This window comes from Arvicola amphibius, chromosome 1 (genome assembly GCF_903992535.2).
Source record: "Arvicola amphibius chromosome 1, mArvAmp1.2, whole genome shotgun sequence".
NCBI lineage: Eukaryota > Metazoa > Chordata > Mammalia > Rodentia > Cricetidae > Arvicola > Arvicola amphibius.
The window spans coordinates 36,726,986-36,746,573 of NC_052047.1; the positions used below are offsets into that span (position 1 = coordinate 36,726,986).

At 38.4% G+C, this 19,588-nt stretch overlaps 1 protein-coding gene across 5 annotated transcripts in view; it reads right to left on the reverse strand.

Moving 5' to 3' along the window:
* Nucleotides 1-910: 910 nt before the first annotated feature.
* Nucleotides 911-19,588, reverse strand: part of N4bp2 (NEDD4 binding protein 2) — a 77,140-nt gene continuing 58,462 nt past the window's right edge. For all 5 annotated transcript variants that reach the window (XM_038322264.2, XM_042054759.1, XM_042054760.1 and 2 more), the window contains 4 exons: nucleotides 13,892-14,080; nucleotides 12,025-12,193; nucleotides 5,505-5,628; nucleotides 911-4,417 (listed from right to left, as the gene is read on the reverse strand). In XM_038322264.2, the coding sequence (XP_038178192.1) occupies nucleotides 4,372-4,417; nucleotides 5,505-5,628; nucleotides 12,025-12,193; nucleotides 13,892-14,080 (528 nt within the window). In that variant the 3' untranslated portion in view covers nucleotides 911-4,371. The remainder of the gene's footprint in view (nucleotides 4,418-5,504; nucleotides 5,629-12,024; nucleotides 12,194-13,891; nucleotides 14,081-19,588) is intronic.

The window sequence follows — 19,588 nt, forward strand, 5'->3', positions numbered from 1 at the left end:
GGCCTTCTTCCAACAAAATGAAGTGGTTGGAGGCCCAAGTATGGCAGAAAACTACAAGGACTTAAATCCTCCAGAAAGCCTCATGGAAGAGAGAGCTCACACCACTCCCGAGTCTTTATTGTTGGCATCTAACATCAAGAGAGAAATAAGTCATGATGCTGTCTGCAGTACTTGGTATTCTCTAAACACTGGCTTTCTGTAGATAAAGGATAAAGACAACTTCATAAATGGGAGATTTTCAAACATTCTAACCAGCCACCCTGCCCTCTTGTCTTTTTTCTTAATTATTCTTATTTGAGACAGGGTCTCACCACCACTGTCTCTTCTGAAACGAGTTATGGAGACCAGGCTAACCTTGGAATCATGGAGATCCGCCTGCCTATGCTGCATCCTGACTGTTGGGATTAAAGATGTGACCACCATACCTAGCTCACTTTTCTTTTTTAGGACATATGCAGCTGTTACACACTAGGGGTCAGTTAACTCTTCTAGTCCTGTGTGTCTCTATCAGTTGAACTGGGGAAGCACCATCTATGTAAGAAGAGCCCCTAGAGACCCACAAGTAAACATGTGTGAACATGTTAGGCACTGTAAGTCACTATTCACATACTAACTGGTGAGAGCATAAGAAACCTATGGGTAGACGCTGTCTTACACTGTATCTTCAGAACAAGTGCTCAATAAATACTCGGATATTTTAACATCCTTGATAATTGATAAATTATTCTGCTTTTTGAGCTGAATAAAGATGATGTAAAGAGTATTATTTGTGTTCCTAACAGGTATAAATAATAGCTCCTAATTTTGATGTCAGTCAGACGATGCAAGGGTATAAAACGAGAAGGCTGAGCTGCTTGTCTAGGCCAAATGTGAACCAACCCACTTACAAAAGCAACACAAGCTGGCACAGTTGTACAGAAATGGAAACTTTATGACACTGTTCCCAGAGAATCACAAAGATACATGCAAAAATATTCTTTAATATAAAAGCCACTAAAGCTACCACATCAAACGAAACATTTCTTCACATTGGACTGTGACTAAAGCATTTTATTAAATTAAGTGTGTAATTTGCAAATGGTTTCATAAGAAATTTTAAAAGCAAAGTTATAAACATTCTCAATAAAAAGGTACAGAGTTGACAGCAAAAATCACGTTTTTATAGTACAAACAAAAACACTGCTTCTAATATATACTGTCTGAGCAGCTTATAGTCTATCTTCAACTGCTAGCTGCAGTGTGGCACAGTAATGAGACGTCTGGGGTAAACTCAACAATAACAACAGGTTCATCATCTGACCACAGAAGTCAACCGCTCAGCTGTGAGGACACAATGAATGAACGTTGTCATCATCTAACTGAGGTCATGAGGCCTTAGGACACAGAGGTTCTAGCCTTGCTTCTCTATTCCCAAGAAATACTGTAAACTTACATTACACTTTAAAAATAAGCACCATTAACATACATTCTACATCACCTTACTTTTCCTTTTAAATGGCACTTGGTTTTGGCCACACAGACATTTAAATCTGTTTTCTTTACAAGTAATTAAAAATAAGCAACATTTAAGCACAGCACAGAGCGTTATCAAATGTCACCTCATTGCACAACGGAAAAGCACTCGGAAAAAACAGCACACGTTATTTTTGTCTGTTTCAAACATTTTCTTGAGAGCAACTAAAACACTGTCAGAACAATTTCTTGAGTTTCAAAAGTTTCCAATTGCCAGCTCAGAAATAACTAACCTTGTCATTACACGTGTCCTTCTAAAGTAAACAGAACACTTGAATTTAAAGAGAAAAAGAACAAACAAAGGACAGGGAACCACCCAAAGGAACTGGAAGCTTTCCTTCTCCATATGTTAGAATACAATCATTTCAGCCCTAGGTTCCACCATGTAATACAGACCGTATTTAAAAACAGGATTAAAAGTAGTGCGGGAATACTAATAAACAGAAGAAAACTTCAACTCGAAAATAACAGCAACATATGAAGAGCTAATGAATGTCAGAAGACATGCTCAGGTTGTCTCCAGGAGTCAGGAGCGGGCTGGACGGGCCTGAAGCCCTGGCCCGCTGCAGTCCCACCATGTGTCCTGTGCATTCTCTTTCACACGGGGCTGACATCAACAACAGACTATTAATGTCTAGAGCTGCTACCGAGATCTTCCAAGTTTTTGGAAGAAATCCTGTACTTTTAAAATGCTTTAAAATACTAGGTTTACAAAGAGTTCTTCTAACCTGGATTATTTCTAAACCACCTTTACCTCTGACATACAAAATTTAGAAGTGAGAAAAAAAAATCCATGATCCCCAAAATATCTACCTTTGGCTGGGACATGAGATTCAAAGATTGGCAAAAGAAAGATCAGAGAATGTTCTTTCATAATTGTAACTGCTTAAACAATACCAGATAGTAGGGGTGGGGAGAAATTTTGGGACTACAAACATATATATATGTATAATGTTCAAGCTTTCTGTATTTATAGATAATAATTAAGGAATATGAAGCCAAGCATGGCAAAGCACACCTATAATCTTAACGTTTAGGCAGGTAAGGCAGAAGGATCGTGAGTTTGTGGCTGACTTGCTGTGCGTAGTGACGTCTCTATTAGGTCTCTATTAGGTCACTCCATCACACAGAACCACGGCTGGACTTCTCAGAATCAGGCCATGCACAGCATCAAGACAGCTGCTTCCCCTCGGCCTCTAACCACAGTGCACCAAGCTTGTACTTCCCTTCATTGCTCCCTTATTAATTATAATCACAGTATATAATAAGACTATCTCAAGTACTCAAATGTGAGTTTTTTTAAAAGATTAGAAATATAAAACACAGAAAAAGAGTATGTAGCTGTACACACTCCAATAACTGCAGGTTTAATACTGTTTCTCACTGTTTAAATCGTATTAACCTGAAAACAGAAATAAGCTTACTTCATTAACTACTGATTATGGTTTTTGTACTAAGTTATAAAAGGGAACTGCTTTTTTTAAATATATATATAACACCTCTGAGCACTACCAAAAAGTGTGAGACACTACTGCAATTTTTAAAACAAATTATTACAAGTCTAAAAATATAACTACTTGAATATCAGTAATCACTAACCATTTGCAGGTAATAAACATGGATTTTTGTTTTTATGGCAATAAAATTCAATGGTAAGGCTCTTATTTTAAAAGCATGATTCACAAGATGTAAGAACATGGTTTTGAGTTTTATTCCTGCTAACATATCTGTTCTTTGGGGGCTCATTCTGTCTGTCAGTATTCTTTCAGTGCAGGGCAATGCTGCATTCCTGATGAAGGTGATTTTGTAAGCCAAATAAAAAGCAACATAATTGTTTGCAAACACTGTATATGTTGAAAATACTCTGTATATCCAAAGTTAAATTTATTTTAACTACTATCTTATTATAGAAAAATTACACTTCACCATACTAAGTCTGTATAAAGGAAATCAGAATTTACATACTAACAGGACACTGGCCCAACAGAAGCCAATGAGACTTTTCTTTCAGAAAATTGGCTCCTTTTCAAAATAAAGGTAAAAAATCTTTCTAATTACAAGGGTTTCTTTTACAGTTATACCAAAGTATGTTTTCACACTTATATCAATAGGATTTTTAACTCACGTAGCTTAGAAATGTCGTTACAAGTATAAAACACAGCCACTTAGCACAGTCTGGAGCAACGAACAGATGGGTCCACAAGCAGGCCTGTAAGCAATCTCCTCCTCTGAACTGAGGCTGCAGCTTAGTCTCAGACCCTGGTCCTCCCAGGAAATGCACAGCACAGCACAGCACAGCACAGAAGGGAAGGGATCAAGATCACAGACACAGAGGAAAGGATAGCCGAGTGTTGGCCCATCTGACGGGACAGCAACGTCAAGTGACTCTGTGTGACAGGCTTCAAAAGCAGAAAGAATCCGTGTTCTGCTGATCATCTTCCCCCTTTACTATTCTGAACACAGTCCTTTGAGAGCCAGAAACCAGGTTTTGAAAGCACAGTGCCCCTCACAGGCACCTACAGACTTCTCTAATAGGAAACGGTTAACACAAAGGCAGCATTTTCATTGTTCTTGTTTTGTGTTTTTTCCTAAAAACAAACTAGAGTACTTAAGACTTTTAAACTGCAGGTGATAATTTTTTAGGCATATTATAATCAATAAAAATTCTTTTTAATGTTTTAACAAGTAATAGATTGGCATTTGATCCAGTAAAAAAACTTTCCTTAGATTCTGAGAAACCTTTTTCTTGTTTTATATTCCTAATAAAACACATTTGAGAGTAGAATTGACTGAATTACTACAGATAAAACCAATTTCAGCCTATAAATCTTCATGCCTCTAAGTCAGGGCTTTTAAATTTTACTTTAGCATGACCTTCAAGCACCCTGGCTTAATTTCAGAGAACCTGTGGAAATGAGAAAAGAGTTGTTTAAAATGTAAACATTTCAAACTTCTTAAAAAAACATATCTTTTAATCAATTCAAATGACCTATACTTAAATTTATTGCTAACACTGTGTCTTTTATTAACATCCAAGACCAATAATGATTTATGGTTAAAGAGAAAACAACCCTAAAGCTGCGGGTTATTCCTAGATACTGGTCAATATAATTTACAATTTTTCCAAAGTTCTCAATCCTGAATCTGACCTTCATATGAGGAAGAGCCTGCTGTATCAAAGAGAAGATGGTGTATTCCATTGTTTCTGGGCATCAAGAGCACACCAAGGGGAGCCCTCTGATACATAGACAAGTCTCATTCGTCTGGCCATGCAAGGCTATAAACTGTCCTGTGTCAATCTCAAGAGGTGCACCAGTAGCTGAGACAGTTGTTAATATGACACAGCTCTGGCCTAACCAACTCAACTGCAGAACTAGCCCCGAGAGACTTCTAACTTACATCAAGTAATACCTCATTGCACAGCACATACAAAAGTGTCACACTAATTGAAATTGGAAGACTGGAAGAAAGGGGAGAGACTTGAGAAGTGGTATTCTCAAAGAATCTATACTTGGAATTTTTCTTGTCAGTTTCTATTACAGACTACAAGGGAAAAGGGACACTTCATATCTGTCAATAAAATTATTAATGCATTTAACTTATGAGGACATATCATTCACTTAGAACTTCTGCTAAAATTTAAACATACCCAAATTATAACTACTTCAGCCAACATCCCACAAATACACTCTGTCTTTCAAACTGAGCAAGTCTTAAGACTCTCTCATGTATCTAGTTCTATGGGGTAGCACATTACAAAGGAATGCTAGAAGATTTTGTTTTTATAATTTTAAATTATAAAATGACAGAAAGTCTTAGCAGATCATCACTGACAAAAGCCTTATTTTCCTTTGATTTCTCATCTACAGACAAAACAAATTTAGCAAGAAAAGCTATCCTTTAATTATTGATATGTGACTGAAATCAAATAGCTGGACTAAGTAGCTACTTTAATAGCTTTGAATATAAGCACAATAGAAGTCTGCACTTACCTGAAACTGTGGCTTGTGAGGTATTTAATGACAGCTGGCTTGATGCGAGCAACTCCTCCCTGGCTGTGGTTTCCTCTCCCCGTAATCACAGAAAGGTAGGGCTTACCGCCATTCTGCTTAAATTCTATTAAAATAGGAATTGGAACAGTTCAAGTAATTTTCTACATTCTCAGTACAAAATCCACTCAAAAGCATGTGAAATTACTTTCATGGTGTTTTAGGAGATTTAAAATTTGTTTTTAAAGCACAGAGAGACCCAAAGCAGTTTATCACTGAAAGCTGTAAGGACTAGGCCTAGCAGCACACACTTGACAGCAGAGGCTGAGAGACATAGGGTGTAGACTTGGAGGCAGCCAGGAGCACAAGATGAGTCTGAGTCACTACACAGTGAGGCTCTACCAGGAAAGGAAAATAGTAAGCTCAAGTTAGGAGAGCAATTTCTATCCTCTACAAGTCTTTCTGAATAACAATACAATATTAATTATATCTAAAAGTTATTACACACATGGACTCAGACAATGCTTTACAAGACATATTTTTGTGAATTAGAATCTCTCTAACAATCTTATTAATGAAATACTTTAAAGCCAACCAAACCAGTATGAAACACAGTTCTGCCACAAATTAACTGTGTGTGGCCATTGGCAAGCCTGTTTTCTCTTCACATTAGGAAAGGGAGATAATACCAGTCATTACTTTATAGATTATCTTCCAGGTACAGCTGGCTATTAGCAAATCTAATTTTAACATAGCCCTACTATCAAAGATAATCCACTGTTAAATTCTTCCCAGAAGAGAACTTTTTAAAATACTGAATGACAATGATCTCTCTCTTTTGCTCTCTCTGGTTTTATGAGACAGGATTTCTCTTTGTAACCCTGGCTGTCCCAGAACTCACTCTGTAGACCAGGCTGGCCTCAATCTCAGAGATCCACCTGCCTCTGCCTCCTGTATGCAGTTGCTACTTCATATTTAACCCCAAGAAGGTAAATATATAAATCCTGAAATCAACAACAGCTCTATAGAATATCAACAACAAAACCAAAGTCCTATTAATAATAAAGTACTTAATATAACAAATTTGTTTCTCATTCATAAATTGCCTAAGTTTTATCTTTAGTTATATATAAAACATTATGAACATTTCACATTCTGTTCATTAAGTTACCTTAATAAAATGGAACCAAAATATTTTTCAAGTCTCATTATATACAGGGCAATACTTGGCTTATAATTTTATTTATTTATTTACTTATTTGAGACAGGGTCTCACCGTATTGCCCTGACTGACATGGAATTCACTATGGACACCAGGCTGTCTTGAAACTTACAATGATCTGCCTGGACCACTATACCCAACTAGCTCGGAATTCTAAAAGGCTATGCTGTTAGGACAGGAGAGTCATGAGTCCAAGGCCAGCCTGGGCTGCCTACACAAGAAGGGCCTAACTCGAAACAAACTGAAAGCTTTCATTTTAATTTTCTTGAACCCTTCTCATCGCTTTCACTCCTGCCTCAGCAGACAGGTCGGTCCCCGTCACCTCTCTACTAGCAGTTCACAGCTGCTCTGAAAATGCTCTGCGGATGATTCACATACTTCAAACCCAGAGCAGCTCAAAAGAGACTTGTCTAGCTCATGTACATGCTTACTGTCTAGAATACAGACTGTTGCTGTTATTTATTACCTCTGAAGCACTCTTTAACTTAGTCTTAAGTACATTCAGATTGCTAATAACTTTAAATTACAAATGCTCAAATGATTCCCAAAAAAGAACTCCTCTAAAGAATTATAAAAAGCCAGGCAGTGGTGCACACCTTTAATCCTACCACCTGGGAGGCAGAGGCAGGAAGATCTTTGTGAGGTTGAGGCCAGCTTGATCTACCTAGTGAGTTCCAGGCTATTCAGAGAAACTCTGTCTCAAAAACAAAAAAATAAAAAAATAATAATAACACTCAATTTTCATCTTATTAATCACAGTTCTCCAATTATCTGAAACGTGTTATGGAGCAATCTTTTTGTTTTGTTGTTTTGGTTTTGGTTTTTTGAGACAGGAGTTCTCTGTAGCTTTGGAGCCTGTCCTGGAACTAGCTCTTGTAGACCAGGCTGGCCTCAAACTCACAGAGATCCATCCATCTGCCTCTGCCTCCCAAGTGCTGAGATTAAAGGTGTGCACCACCACTGCCCAGCTGCGATTTTTTTTTAATTAGACTTGAAATAACACTTCATTCAGCTGATTACCATTTCATGTTTGTTTTGTTTGTTTGTTTGTTTTTTCTCATATAGGCCCTGGCTGGTTTTGAATTCATGGTGATTCTCCTGTCTCACCCTCCCAAGAGCCACCATGTCCCACTTGATATGTTTGCTTCTTTTATTTTCAGACAGTATCTTACTATACAGCTCTAGCTGACTTGGAACTCGCTATGTAGACCAGGCATCCTCAAACTCAAGAGATCCGCCTGTCTCCGCCTTCTGAGTGCTGGGGTTAAAGGGATGCACCACTGTGCCAATCTGATCTATGTTTAAGTAGCTATAAACCCAAAGGGGGTTTTTCCCTTTATTTTTCTTTACTTTTAATTTTAAAAATTAGAGTTCTTTATCTGAGATTCTCAGTCTTTATTTTGCTGACTGTATTTCATGGTAATGTTCTTGTTCCTCTTCACCATGAATCCCTATTACTAACTGCATCCAGACTCTCGACTTTCCAGTTTATCTGAGGGTAGAAACACTTCACAGGTGGGTAGGACTTCACTCACAAGGCACATGGGCACAGATGTCTCTATTCATCTGCAGTTTAGAAAGTGCTTTTATATGACGGCTAAAACTAATGTAAGGATACCCCCAGACTCCTCCCCAGCCCCAGACACTTCTACTCAGCAATCCTGCCATCTGGTGGTAAGGGGTAGACACGCACAAGCATACACAGATGGCTTTGGCTTCAGAAAACTATTTGCACCTTAGATCTGAACAAACACTACCCTGGGCAAGTTACTAAAATCTCTTTTCTCCTATATATTTTTATTGATATAAAATTCACATAACATAATATTCTTCATTTTCAAACTTTACAGTTCAGCTGGGCCTGGTGATGAACGCCTTAGTTGCAGCTACTTGGGAGGCTAAGGCAGGATGTTCACAAGTACAAGGTCAACCTCAGCTACACCAGTCTGGGCAACTTAGTGACATCTTGTCTCAAAACAAAATAAAAAACCCTTATTCGATAGTGTTTGTCGTTTTTGATTTTTTAGCATATCAGCAATGCTACAGCTACACAATCAACATTGTTGCTTCCGGTACTCCCTCCTATCAAAAGGAAACCATGTGACTGTCAGGTTACTTCATATTACCAGTTCTGGCCCAAGCAATCACTAATATTTCTGTCTCTAAGGACATTTCATATAAATGTCACTTTTTGTACTGGTCTTCTTTTATATAGCATTCTTAGAAGTTCATCCATGTATGATGTATGAGAACTTCATCTTCATGGACAAGTAAAACTCAAACAGATCTACTACATTCTATTTACATACACACACACACACAGGAAGGAAGGAATGGGAAAACATGGTTGAACCTAGAAGGCATTTCCCTAAGACTAAAAGGAAAGACTGTAGGATGTCACTTACATGTGGAATCTGAAAGGTCAAACTCCTAGAAAGATAGTAGAGTGGTTCAAGGCGGAACAAGAAACAGAATGTGGGTCAAACAAAAGGCATAACTTCCCAACTGCAGGAATGAGTTCTGAGATCTAAAGTACAGAGTGACAACTATCAACACTGCTACACTGTGACGGGTAAGTCATACTACCATGGCATCTGCTTTGCTCTTAAAGTAACCCCTCACCCACTCATTGTCTTACTTTTCTGCCTACTGGACAGAGACACTGTAACCATTACAACTTATGGAAGCAAGTTTATTAGGAGTTTACGATTTCAGAACGTACAGCCCATGACCACCATGGCAGTGAGCATAGACATAGTGCTGAGCAGTAGCTGAGGGCTTCCACCATTATCCAACAGTAAGAGCCAGAGAGCTAACTAGAATTGGTTTGGCCTTGAAACATTACCGCCTACCCCCACAGACACACCTCCTTCAATAAGGCCACATTTCCTATTCCTTCCCAGTTCCACCAATTGTAGACTCAAAATATATGAGGGGAGAAGGGTCACCTCATCCAAGACATCTCAACCATGCTTCTGTATATAACCCCAACAAACTCACCAAGTAAGCCTTGGTGGAGGTGGTAGCTTTTCTGTCATGGATTCTCTATCAGGGCTGAGCATTCGTTTTTATCTCCCAGAGTCACACAACACCATCTCCCAACGCCAAGATTCTAGTTATTAAAAGTACTGGGGTACTGGACTAGAGCGATGGCTCGGCAGTTACAAGCACTCGCTGCTCTTACAGAGGACCCAGGTTCAACTCCAGCACACACAGAGGCTTACAACTATCCATAACTCTGACTCAAAGGGATCCCACATCCTCTTCTGACCAGGCGAACAAATAGTACACATATTCGTGCAAGCAAAATACTCATACACATAAAAGAAATTTAAAAAGTTAAGTACTGAGGTAAGAAGACTACAAAACAATTTCAACAAACAAATGCAGAATTTAAGAACAATTATAACTTGATGGATATGGTGGCGCAGGCCTTTAATCCTAGCCCTTGGGAGGCAGAGGCAGGCGGATCTCTGAGTTTGCAGACAGACTGATCTAGAGAGAGTTCCAGGACAACACAGCTACCCAGAGAGAAAACAAAAACAAACACAAGATTATAACTCCATCATGTAATCACCAATGCAATAATTTACTTGGCCAAGGGCCATCAACAGATGCTAAAATCATTAGATAAAGTATTCTGAGAACCGTGGTTATGAGTCAGAGTATCAACCACAAAAGACTACTAAGTAGCAGCAACAAGTTAAAGGTATATTTCAGCTACAGAGGTATCTGATAGAAGTCCTCACTTAACTAAGGCATCCAACAACCTCTTCAATATTAGAACAAAATGGCCGTGACTGTCCCCTGATCTATTCACCAAGAACAGCTGACACATTACCAATGTAACCAATATAGTTTTTAAAGATATCTTACAATGTAACCTAGGGTAGCCTCTCCTAAATTAAATTAAAACTGAATTGTCTAAAGAAAAGGAAATAATTATGCATATCTGAAACATAGGGCATAAACTCGGAGCATGCATAAACATCAATGGCACTGAAGAAAAAAGAAAAAGAAAAAACAAACTATTCTATATTATAGCAAAGTATATAGGATAATCAACTAAACCATGCTATACCTGACTAGATCCTGGAGAGAAATAGGAAGAAAAGGCACAGCTATGTAGGACAGGATGTGCAAAAGGTAGAAAACTAGAATATGGCCTGTGTGTTAGACAATGTTACTGGTGAGGTTTAATGTCTTAAAAATAAGAGTGTAATGGCTACACAGGAGAATGAATCCATTCTTAAGAGATACAGCTGCTGAGGTATTTAAAGTTAAACCACAACATCTACAACTTATTTCCAAATGGCCCAGCAAAAAGGCTCCTCTTCAGGGGAAATCAACAAGGTCCTAGGTCGGTAAGAGAGCCTCAAAAAATAAGATGGAGAAACAGAAAAGGAATTGTATATACTGAACAGAGAGGTATGTGCATATATAGAGGAGATATTTTAATGGGTAGGAAGGATATAGAATAAATTTTACGATGTTGATTTCCATTAGAAAAGAAAGGAAGAGAAATAGATTGAGAGCAGTCTAATAGGAAGCATTTTAAAAATGAGAAACAGTAAAATGCCTGCACTTGTTATGGGATTCATTGGTCTGTGGGCATTTCTTATATTATTCTGTAACCTCTTCAACATAGTTGCAATGTCTCAGAGTAAGTTGATGAATTTTCAATCTTATATCAATCCTACTTCATCACAAGTGGTAGGAATGAATTGATAAATGTACAGATAAAGTATGACAATGTAGGGCATCTTTATAATTCAAAATTTCTCCAGTAATAACAGATGACTTCCAGTATTAGTGTCCGAGATAACTCGAATAGATTGAGCTCTCTATGAAACACTACCAACTGATAATGAAAATGAAGCAAGATGCTATACCAACATGACACTTCAAGATCTCTAGCTGAAGACCATGTAAAGATGCAGAATTTAGGAAATTAAAGGTGGAACCTTTCCTCTTGACCTGTTTGACTAGACACCAGCAGAAGGAAGGAGTGGAGACACTGCAGGCATGTAGACAGCCTGCCTGTAGGAGCAATTCTGCTATCTCCTTACTTACTTTTGTATTGAACAAACTCTACTGCGGACAATAGTCAAGACAAGTCCCATTTATAAGTCACAGGAGATTCCCACATGACAGTGTACCTCATTCTTTAAGAGATATAACAAAGGGATATAAATAACTCCGAGAAGGAAATCTTAACATCACAGATAGCCCCAGTCTGCACAGACAGACCCTCTGCATGTGGCAAGATCTATCAACACTAAGACATGAGCACATTCCTACCTTCTGTTTTCCGCTGTAAAACTGCCGTCAGGTGCTCTATAGCTTCATCCACATGCAGCCCATGCAGGTCTAAGACATTCTGCGGCAGCAGAGAGGCATTGACTTTCTCAAAGATCTCCACAGCAGCGAGGTGATTGGCTTCTTTCATCTTCTGCTCATGAAGACTGCCCTTTAATCGTAACACATCACCAACAGCCACTTATGATAACTACCACTTAGTCCAGTGGATCCTAACCTTCCTAATGCTGTGACCCTTTCAACAGAGTTTCTCGTGTTGTGGTGACCCCTAACCATAAAATTATTTCTTTGCTACTTCATGACTATGATTTTACTACTGTTATGAATCATAATGTAAATATCTGATATGCACGTTTCAATTCGTGATCCATAGGTTTAGAACTGTTGATTTATACAGTCAAGAAGCAAAAGTGCCCTAAATAAAAAAACAGAACATCTAACATCTTGATTTAACAAGCTAAAGGATAAAGATGAACCAAACTTTGGAAAAATTCAGTAACTAAATAACATGGTTCTTAAACTACTCCATCATAGTTTGTAAAGTAAGAATAAAAAATTCTCAAAAATCATAATAGGAAACTTAACAATATTTAGCTTAAGGAAGAACCAAATGGTTTAATGCTTGATTAATAAAGTGTATTCTTTGATAATCCTGGGCCACAACTTGATGCTCCCTTCCAACACCTTCTTCTATTTATCCGCCCCACAAGGTCTGCTGTCAGGCTTCAAAGGGCTATACTAATTTAACACCTTCTAGTCAACAAAAGAGTAAGCATGTGAAGCCACAAAAATGAAAAAGGTACTTCTTACATTACCATGCAAAAAAAGCCCAGCCCAGAAATTTTATTCTCTTGAAAAATATTAACATCCTTTTCCTCTTTGTGAGCATAAAAGTGATACTTGGAGGCTGGGGGATGGCTCATGGTTAACATCGCTTGCACAGCAAGCTTGAAGACAAGAGTTCAAGTCAATGTATCAATGTAAAAAGTTAGGTATACTTGTGTTTGTCTTAAGCACAGCACCAGGGGAAGAGACAGGTAGATTCCGGAGCTCAAAGGGCAAGCTTCTAGTTCACCCTGTCTTACAGTAATAAATGGAAAGTGATAATGGAAGATCCCTGGTGTCCTCCTCTGGCCTCTGTATGCACAGGAATATGCATCCAAACACTCCTGTGCTCATACCAAATACATACACAAATAACACAACACACACACACACACACACACACACACAAATAAGTAAGCAAATAAAATGCCTTATTCAAAATCCAAACATTATAGACAATGTAAGGAGACTCATGTGATTCCAGTCTAAAACAAACTTTTCTGCTTTCTTTCCTTCAGGAAACTTGATGTTCAGACATACTACTGAATAACAAACTGCTCAGGAGATCACTAGATGATCTGATTGAATCTTAAAAAAAAAGGAGAACAAGCCATAATTCCCCACCCTAGAGGTAAATGGTCATCCTCCCAGGAACTTGGAAACCTAAGGCACAAGAATCACAAGTTCAAGGCCAGTCTGGATAATTTTGTGAGACTCAGTCTCAAAATAAAAGATAAAGAAAAAAAGAAAAGAAAAAGCAAAACAGAGGCTGGATGAGAGCAGCGTACACTGGTGACTGAGGAGCGGCTGTAGCTCGTGAAGCTACACCACACAAGCAAAGCAGGGCTGAGCAAAGCAGGCAAATCGCAGTCACAGGACTCTTTCGTCTTAGCCCACTTTGTACGTCACTTATATAATCTCTATATTCCTTCCCAAACAACGGTTAAGCCAAAACTTAGTGTAAGTATCATGCACTTCAGACTACTTGAACTGGTAAACAAACTGTAATCAGTTTTCCACCCACCTGCTGGGCATAAAAGGTGGCCACATTCTTCTTCCCCATGCGGTAGGCTTCCTTGGCCTTGCTGTAGCACTCCATCCTCTTCTGCTGGTGCAGGAAAGCCTCCGCCCTGTAGTCATCATACTCGGGGTACTCAAAATCCTGGAAAGACGAGTCCCCTGACGAATCATCAGTCTCTCTCTGTTTCTTTGCCTAGAAGAACACAACACGTGATACACAAATAAAATTGCAAAATGGATGTCTTATCACCAGAAAATGCATATATAAACTAGGCTGTGAGCCAGGCTTAATGGTACAAGCCTTTAATCCTAGAAATTAGCTGGGAAGCAAAAGCAAGAAGATCACGCAATCAGATGTGTTGAGGGTGGTATGGTCATAAACAGGCAGGACGATCAGGACACACCTGGCTACACAGTAACTGCAGGCAGTCTGTACATGAGACTGAACAAAAGTAAAACCATCCAGGCATGGTGGTGCACACCTTAAATCCTAGCACTCGGGTGGCAGAGAGTCAAATTTCTGAGTTTAAGGCCAATACAATCCAGCCTGGTCCATGGAGAGTTCCAAAAAGGGGGGAGGGGGAGAGGGGTAAGAGGGAGAGAGAGAGAGAGGAAGATACAGAGAGAGAAAGAAAAAGAGAAAAAAACAAAATAAACAACTAGATATCTTTTTCCTCAGTGTCTACACCGTTAAGTCAAGCACGTAATACCACTAGCTTTTCCATGTCAGTAACATTACCCCTTCTTTAATCACTTTTAGGAAACACTGAAATGTTCTTCAAAATCATTAAAATATAATCAGGACATAAATCAAGCCAAAAGCTAGAAGGTAAGAGAGAGAGTTGTAGGAATGCAATCAGCATAGAAATCCAAGTTTTGGTTTGTGGTTAAGCCTATTCCAAAGGTTCCAAAGTCTTGGATAGTGTTGCACACCCATCCTCCCAGCACTCAAGGGCAGAGGCAAGGGTTCAAGGTCATTCTTGACTGCAGGAGGAGTATAAGTCAGCTAGATGTACATGTCTTGCCTTAAACAAACAAACAAAAAGTTTCAATGTAACAATGAGAATTTTCAACTTATGATTCTTAAAAGCCAATTAAAACAGAGAGAGAGAGAGAGAGAGAGAGAGAGAGAGAGGTCGCTCAGGAGGACAGTTTTACCGTCCCCTTGGGTCTGTGCCATGCCAGGAGACAGCATCACCGCTCTCTGTGGGTCCAGTGGATCACAGTAATAGCAAGGGCCTCCAGAAACTATCCAACCAGTGGAGCCTCAGCCTCAGTCTCAGCCCCACCTGCACCTAGACCAGTGATAGCTGGAGATATAATACTATTTGCACCTGAGGAGTGACCGCCGAAGCTGTTGCCCCGCCTGCATCTAGAGGAGCAACATCTGAGTCTTGGGCTCATTTACACCTGGAGAAACAATCACCAGAGGCTCAGCACTGCCTGCAACTGAAGGAACATTCAAGGGAGCCACAGCCCCAAGCCACACCAACTGAAGGAAAAGGGACCTCTTGAAGCACAGGCTCCACCCAAACCAACTGGAGGAAGAGATGGGTAGACAACAAGGTTAGAATACACTCAACAACACAAAGAGCAATACAGCAACACCAGAAACTAGTGGTTCTACAGCAATAGGACCTGAACATCCCGACACAGATGAAGCCGAATACGTAAAAAAACTTTATGAAAATGAGACCCTTACAGAAGAAATGAAAAATTCCCCTAAAATAAATGGAAGAAAAGACAAACAAAAAATTGAAAGAGATCAACAAATCCCTTAAAACCAAGAAAAGGCAATTAAATAGGTGAAGGAAAGCGTTAAAGACTTAAAAACTGAAACTGAAGCTGGGCAGTGGTAGCGCACACCTTTAATCCCGCACTTGGAAGGCAAAGGCAGGTGTGTCTGGTCCACAAAAACTAGTTCTAGGACAGCTAGGGCTACTACACAGAGAAACCCTGTCTCAAAGATAGATAGATTAGATAGATAGATAGATAGACAGACAGACAGACAGACAGATAGATTTTTAAAAGAATAAAACAAACCTGAAATAGAGACAATAAAGAAAACACAAACCAAGGGAATTCTGGAAATGGAAACGACCAGGAACTACTGATACAACCATAAACAACAGATTTTGAGAGATGGAAAAAAGATTCTTAGGCACTGAAGATACAATAAAGGAAAAAAGAGTCATTGGTCAAAGAAAATGTTAAATTCGGCGAATACTTAACAGAAAATATCCAGGAAATCTGGAACACCATGAAAAGACCAAATCTAAGAATGACAGGGACCACAGAAAATATATTCAACAAAATCACAGAAGAAAACTTTCTGAACCTAAACAAGGACATACCTGTGAAAATACAAAAACCTTACAGAACATACCAAACAGACTGAACAAAAAAACAGATCTGAGAAACAAGCTAGTGTAGCCATATAATAATCAAAAATACTAAATGTACAGAATAAAGAAAGAATATTAAGAGCTGCAAAGGAAAAAAGCCAAGTAACGCAGATCTATCAGAATTACACCTGTCTTCTCAATGGAAACACTGAAAGTCAGAAGGTCCTGGTCAGGCATTGTGCAGACATTAAGAGACTATGGATGCCAGCCCAGACTATTACACCCAGCAAAGCTTTTAATTACCACAGATGGAAAAAACAAAATATTCCATGACAAAACCAAATTTAAACAATACCTATCCACAAATCTAGCCCTACACAAAGTACTAGAAGGAAAACTCCAACCCAAGGAAGTTAGCTGCATCAACAAAAACACAGACAATAGATAATCCCGTATCAGCAAATCCCTAAAAAGAGAAACAGATGCACAATACCAACAACAACCACAAAACAAAAAAAAAACAGGAAATAGCAATCCCTGGTCATTATTATCCCTTAATATCAATGGACTCAATTTGCCCATAGAAAGACAGGCTAATAGATTGGATACGAAAACAGAATCCATCCTTCTGCTGCATACAAGAAACACATCTCAACCTCAAAGACAGACATTACCTCAGAATAAAGGGTTGGAAAAAGATTTTTCAACCAAATGGATCTGAGAAACAAGCTGGTGTAGCTACCCTAATATCTAACAAAATAAGAATTCAGACTAAAATTAGTCAAAACAGATGAAGAAGGTCATTACATATTTGTCACAGGAAATATCCATCAAGATGAAATATCAATTCTGAACATCTATGCCCCAAATACAGGGGCAAACTCACTTGTAAAAGAAACACGACTAAAACTTAAATCACACATTAAGTCCCAAACACTAATGTGGGAGACTTCAACACCCCACTCTCACCACTGGACAGGTCTGCCAGACAGAAACTTAACAGAGAAATAAAGGATCTAACAGATGTTATTACTCAAATGGGCTTAACAGACATCTACGGAACATTCCATTCAAACACAAAAGAATATACCTGCTTCTCAACACCCATGGGACCTTCTCTAAAATCGACCACATACTCGGTAACAAAGCAAACCTCAACAAATACAAAAAAAAAATTGAAATAACCCTTTGTATCTTATCAGATCACCACAGCTTAATGTTAGAATTCAACACAATACTAATTGCAGAAAATCTACAAACCCATGGAAATTGAACAATGCTCAACTGAATCACCATGGGGTCACAGAAGAAACAAAGATATTAAAGACTTCCTAAAATTCAATGAAAATGAAAACACAACATACTCAAACTTATGAGACACAATGAAAGCATAATAAGAGGGAAATCAGTAACACTAAATGTCTCCTGAAAAATCCCATGCTAACAAATTAACAGCATACCTGAAAGTTCTAGAACAAAAAGAAGCAAACTCAACCAGGAGGAATAAAGGCTGGAAATCAAATTGAGGGCTGGAATCAATAAAATAGAAACAAAGAATCAATGAGACAAAGAGCTGGTTCTTCGAGAAAATCAGCAAGATAGACAAACCTTTATCCAAACTAACCAAAAGACAGAGAGAGAATACCCAAATTAACAAAATCAGAAATGGAAAGGGGGCTATAACAACAGACACTGAGGAAATCCAGAGAAATATCAGGTCATACTTAAACCTATACTCCACTAAATCGGAAAATTTAAAGAAAATGGACAAATTTTCTGGATAAGTACCACATACCAAAATTAAATCAAGACCAGATAAATAATTTAAATAGACTTATAACTCCTATGGAAATAGAAAGTCATCAAAAGTCTCCCAACCAAAAAACGTCCAGGGCCAGATGGTTTCAGTGAAGAATTATACCAGAACTTCAAAGAAGAGTTAATACCAATACTCCTCAGATTATTCCACACAATAGAAACAAAAGGAACATTGCCAAACTCTTCATACGAGGCTACAGTTACCCTGATACTCAAATCACACAAAGACACAACGAAGATAGAGAATTACAGCCCAATCTCCCTCATGAACATCAATGCAAAAATACTCAAGAAAAATCCAAAAAATTGTCCACCATGACCAAGCAAGTTTCAACCCAGAGATGCAGGGATATTTGAACGTATGAAAATCTTCCAATGTAATATACCACATTAACAAAGTGAAAGAAAAAACACAGCTGGGAGGCGGTGGTGCACACCTTTAATCCTAGAACTTGGGAGGCAGAGGCAGGCAGATCTCTGAGTTCAAGGCCAGCCTGGTCTACAGAGTGAGTTCCAGGAAAGCCAGAGCTGTTACACTGAAAAACCCTGCCTTAAAAAACAAAGAAAGGGAGGGAGGAAGGAAAAAAAAAATCACATGATCATCTCAATAGTTGTTGAAAAGACTAACAAAATTCAATACCCCTTCATGATAAAGGTCTTCAAGAGAGCAGGGATACAAGGAACATAATAAAGGCAATATACAGCAAGCCAACAGTCAACATCAAACTAAATGGAGAGAAACTCAAAGCAATCTCACTGAAATCAGGAACAAGAAAAGGCTGTCCACTTTCTCCGTATCTATTCAATATAGTACTCAAAATTCTAGGTAGAGCAATAAGACAACAAAGGGAGATCAAGGGGATACAAATTGAAAAGAAGTCAAACTTTCGCTATTTGCTGATGATATGATATAAGCGGCCCTAAAAATTCTACCAGGGAAAGTAGCAGGATACAAGATTAACAAAAAAAAAAAAATAATAATAATCAGTAGCCTTCCTATATACAGATAAATGGGTTGAGAAAGAAATCAGAGAAGTGTCACCCTTTACAACAGCCACAAATAACATAAAATATCTTGGGGTAACTCTAACCAAACAAGTTAAAGACCTGTATGACAAAAACTTTAAGTCTTTGAAGAAAGAAATTGAAGAAAACATCAGAACACAGAAAGATCTCCCATTCTCTTGGATAGGTAATCTCTTGAATTAATATAGTAAAAATGGCAGTCTTACCAAAAGCAATCTACAGATTTAATGCAATACCCAGCAAAATTCTTCACAGAGCTTGAAAGGACAATACTCAACTTCATATAAACAAAAAACCCAGGATAGCCAAAACAATCCTGTACAATACAGTAACTTCTGAAGGCATCACAATTCCTGACTTCAAGCTCTACTATAGAGTTATAGTAATGGAAACAGCTTGGTATTGGTACCAAAACAGACAGGAGAACCAATGGAATTGAATAGAAGACTGAATGGAATAGAATAAGATATTAATGAACACACCTGCAAACACCCGACTTTTGACAAAAAAGC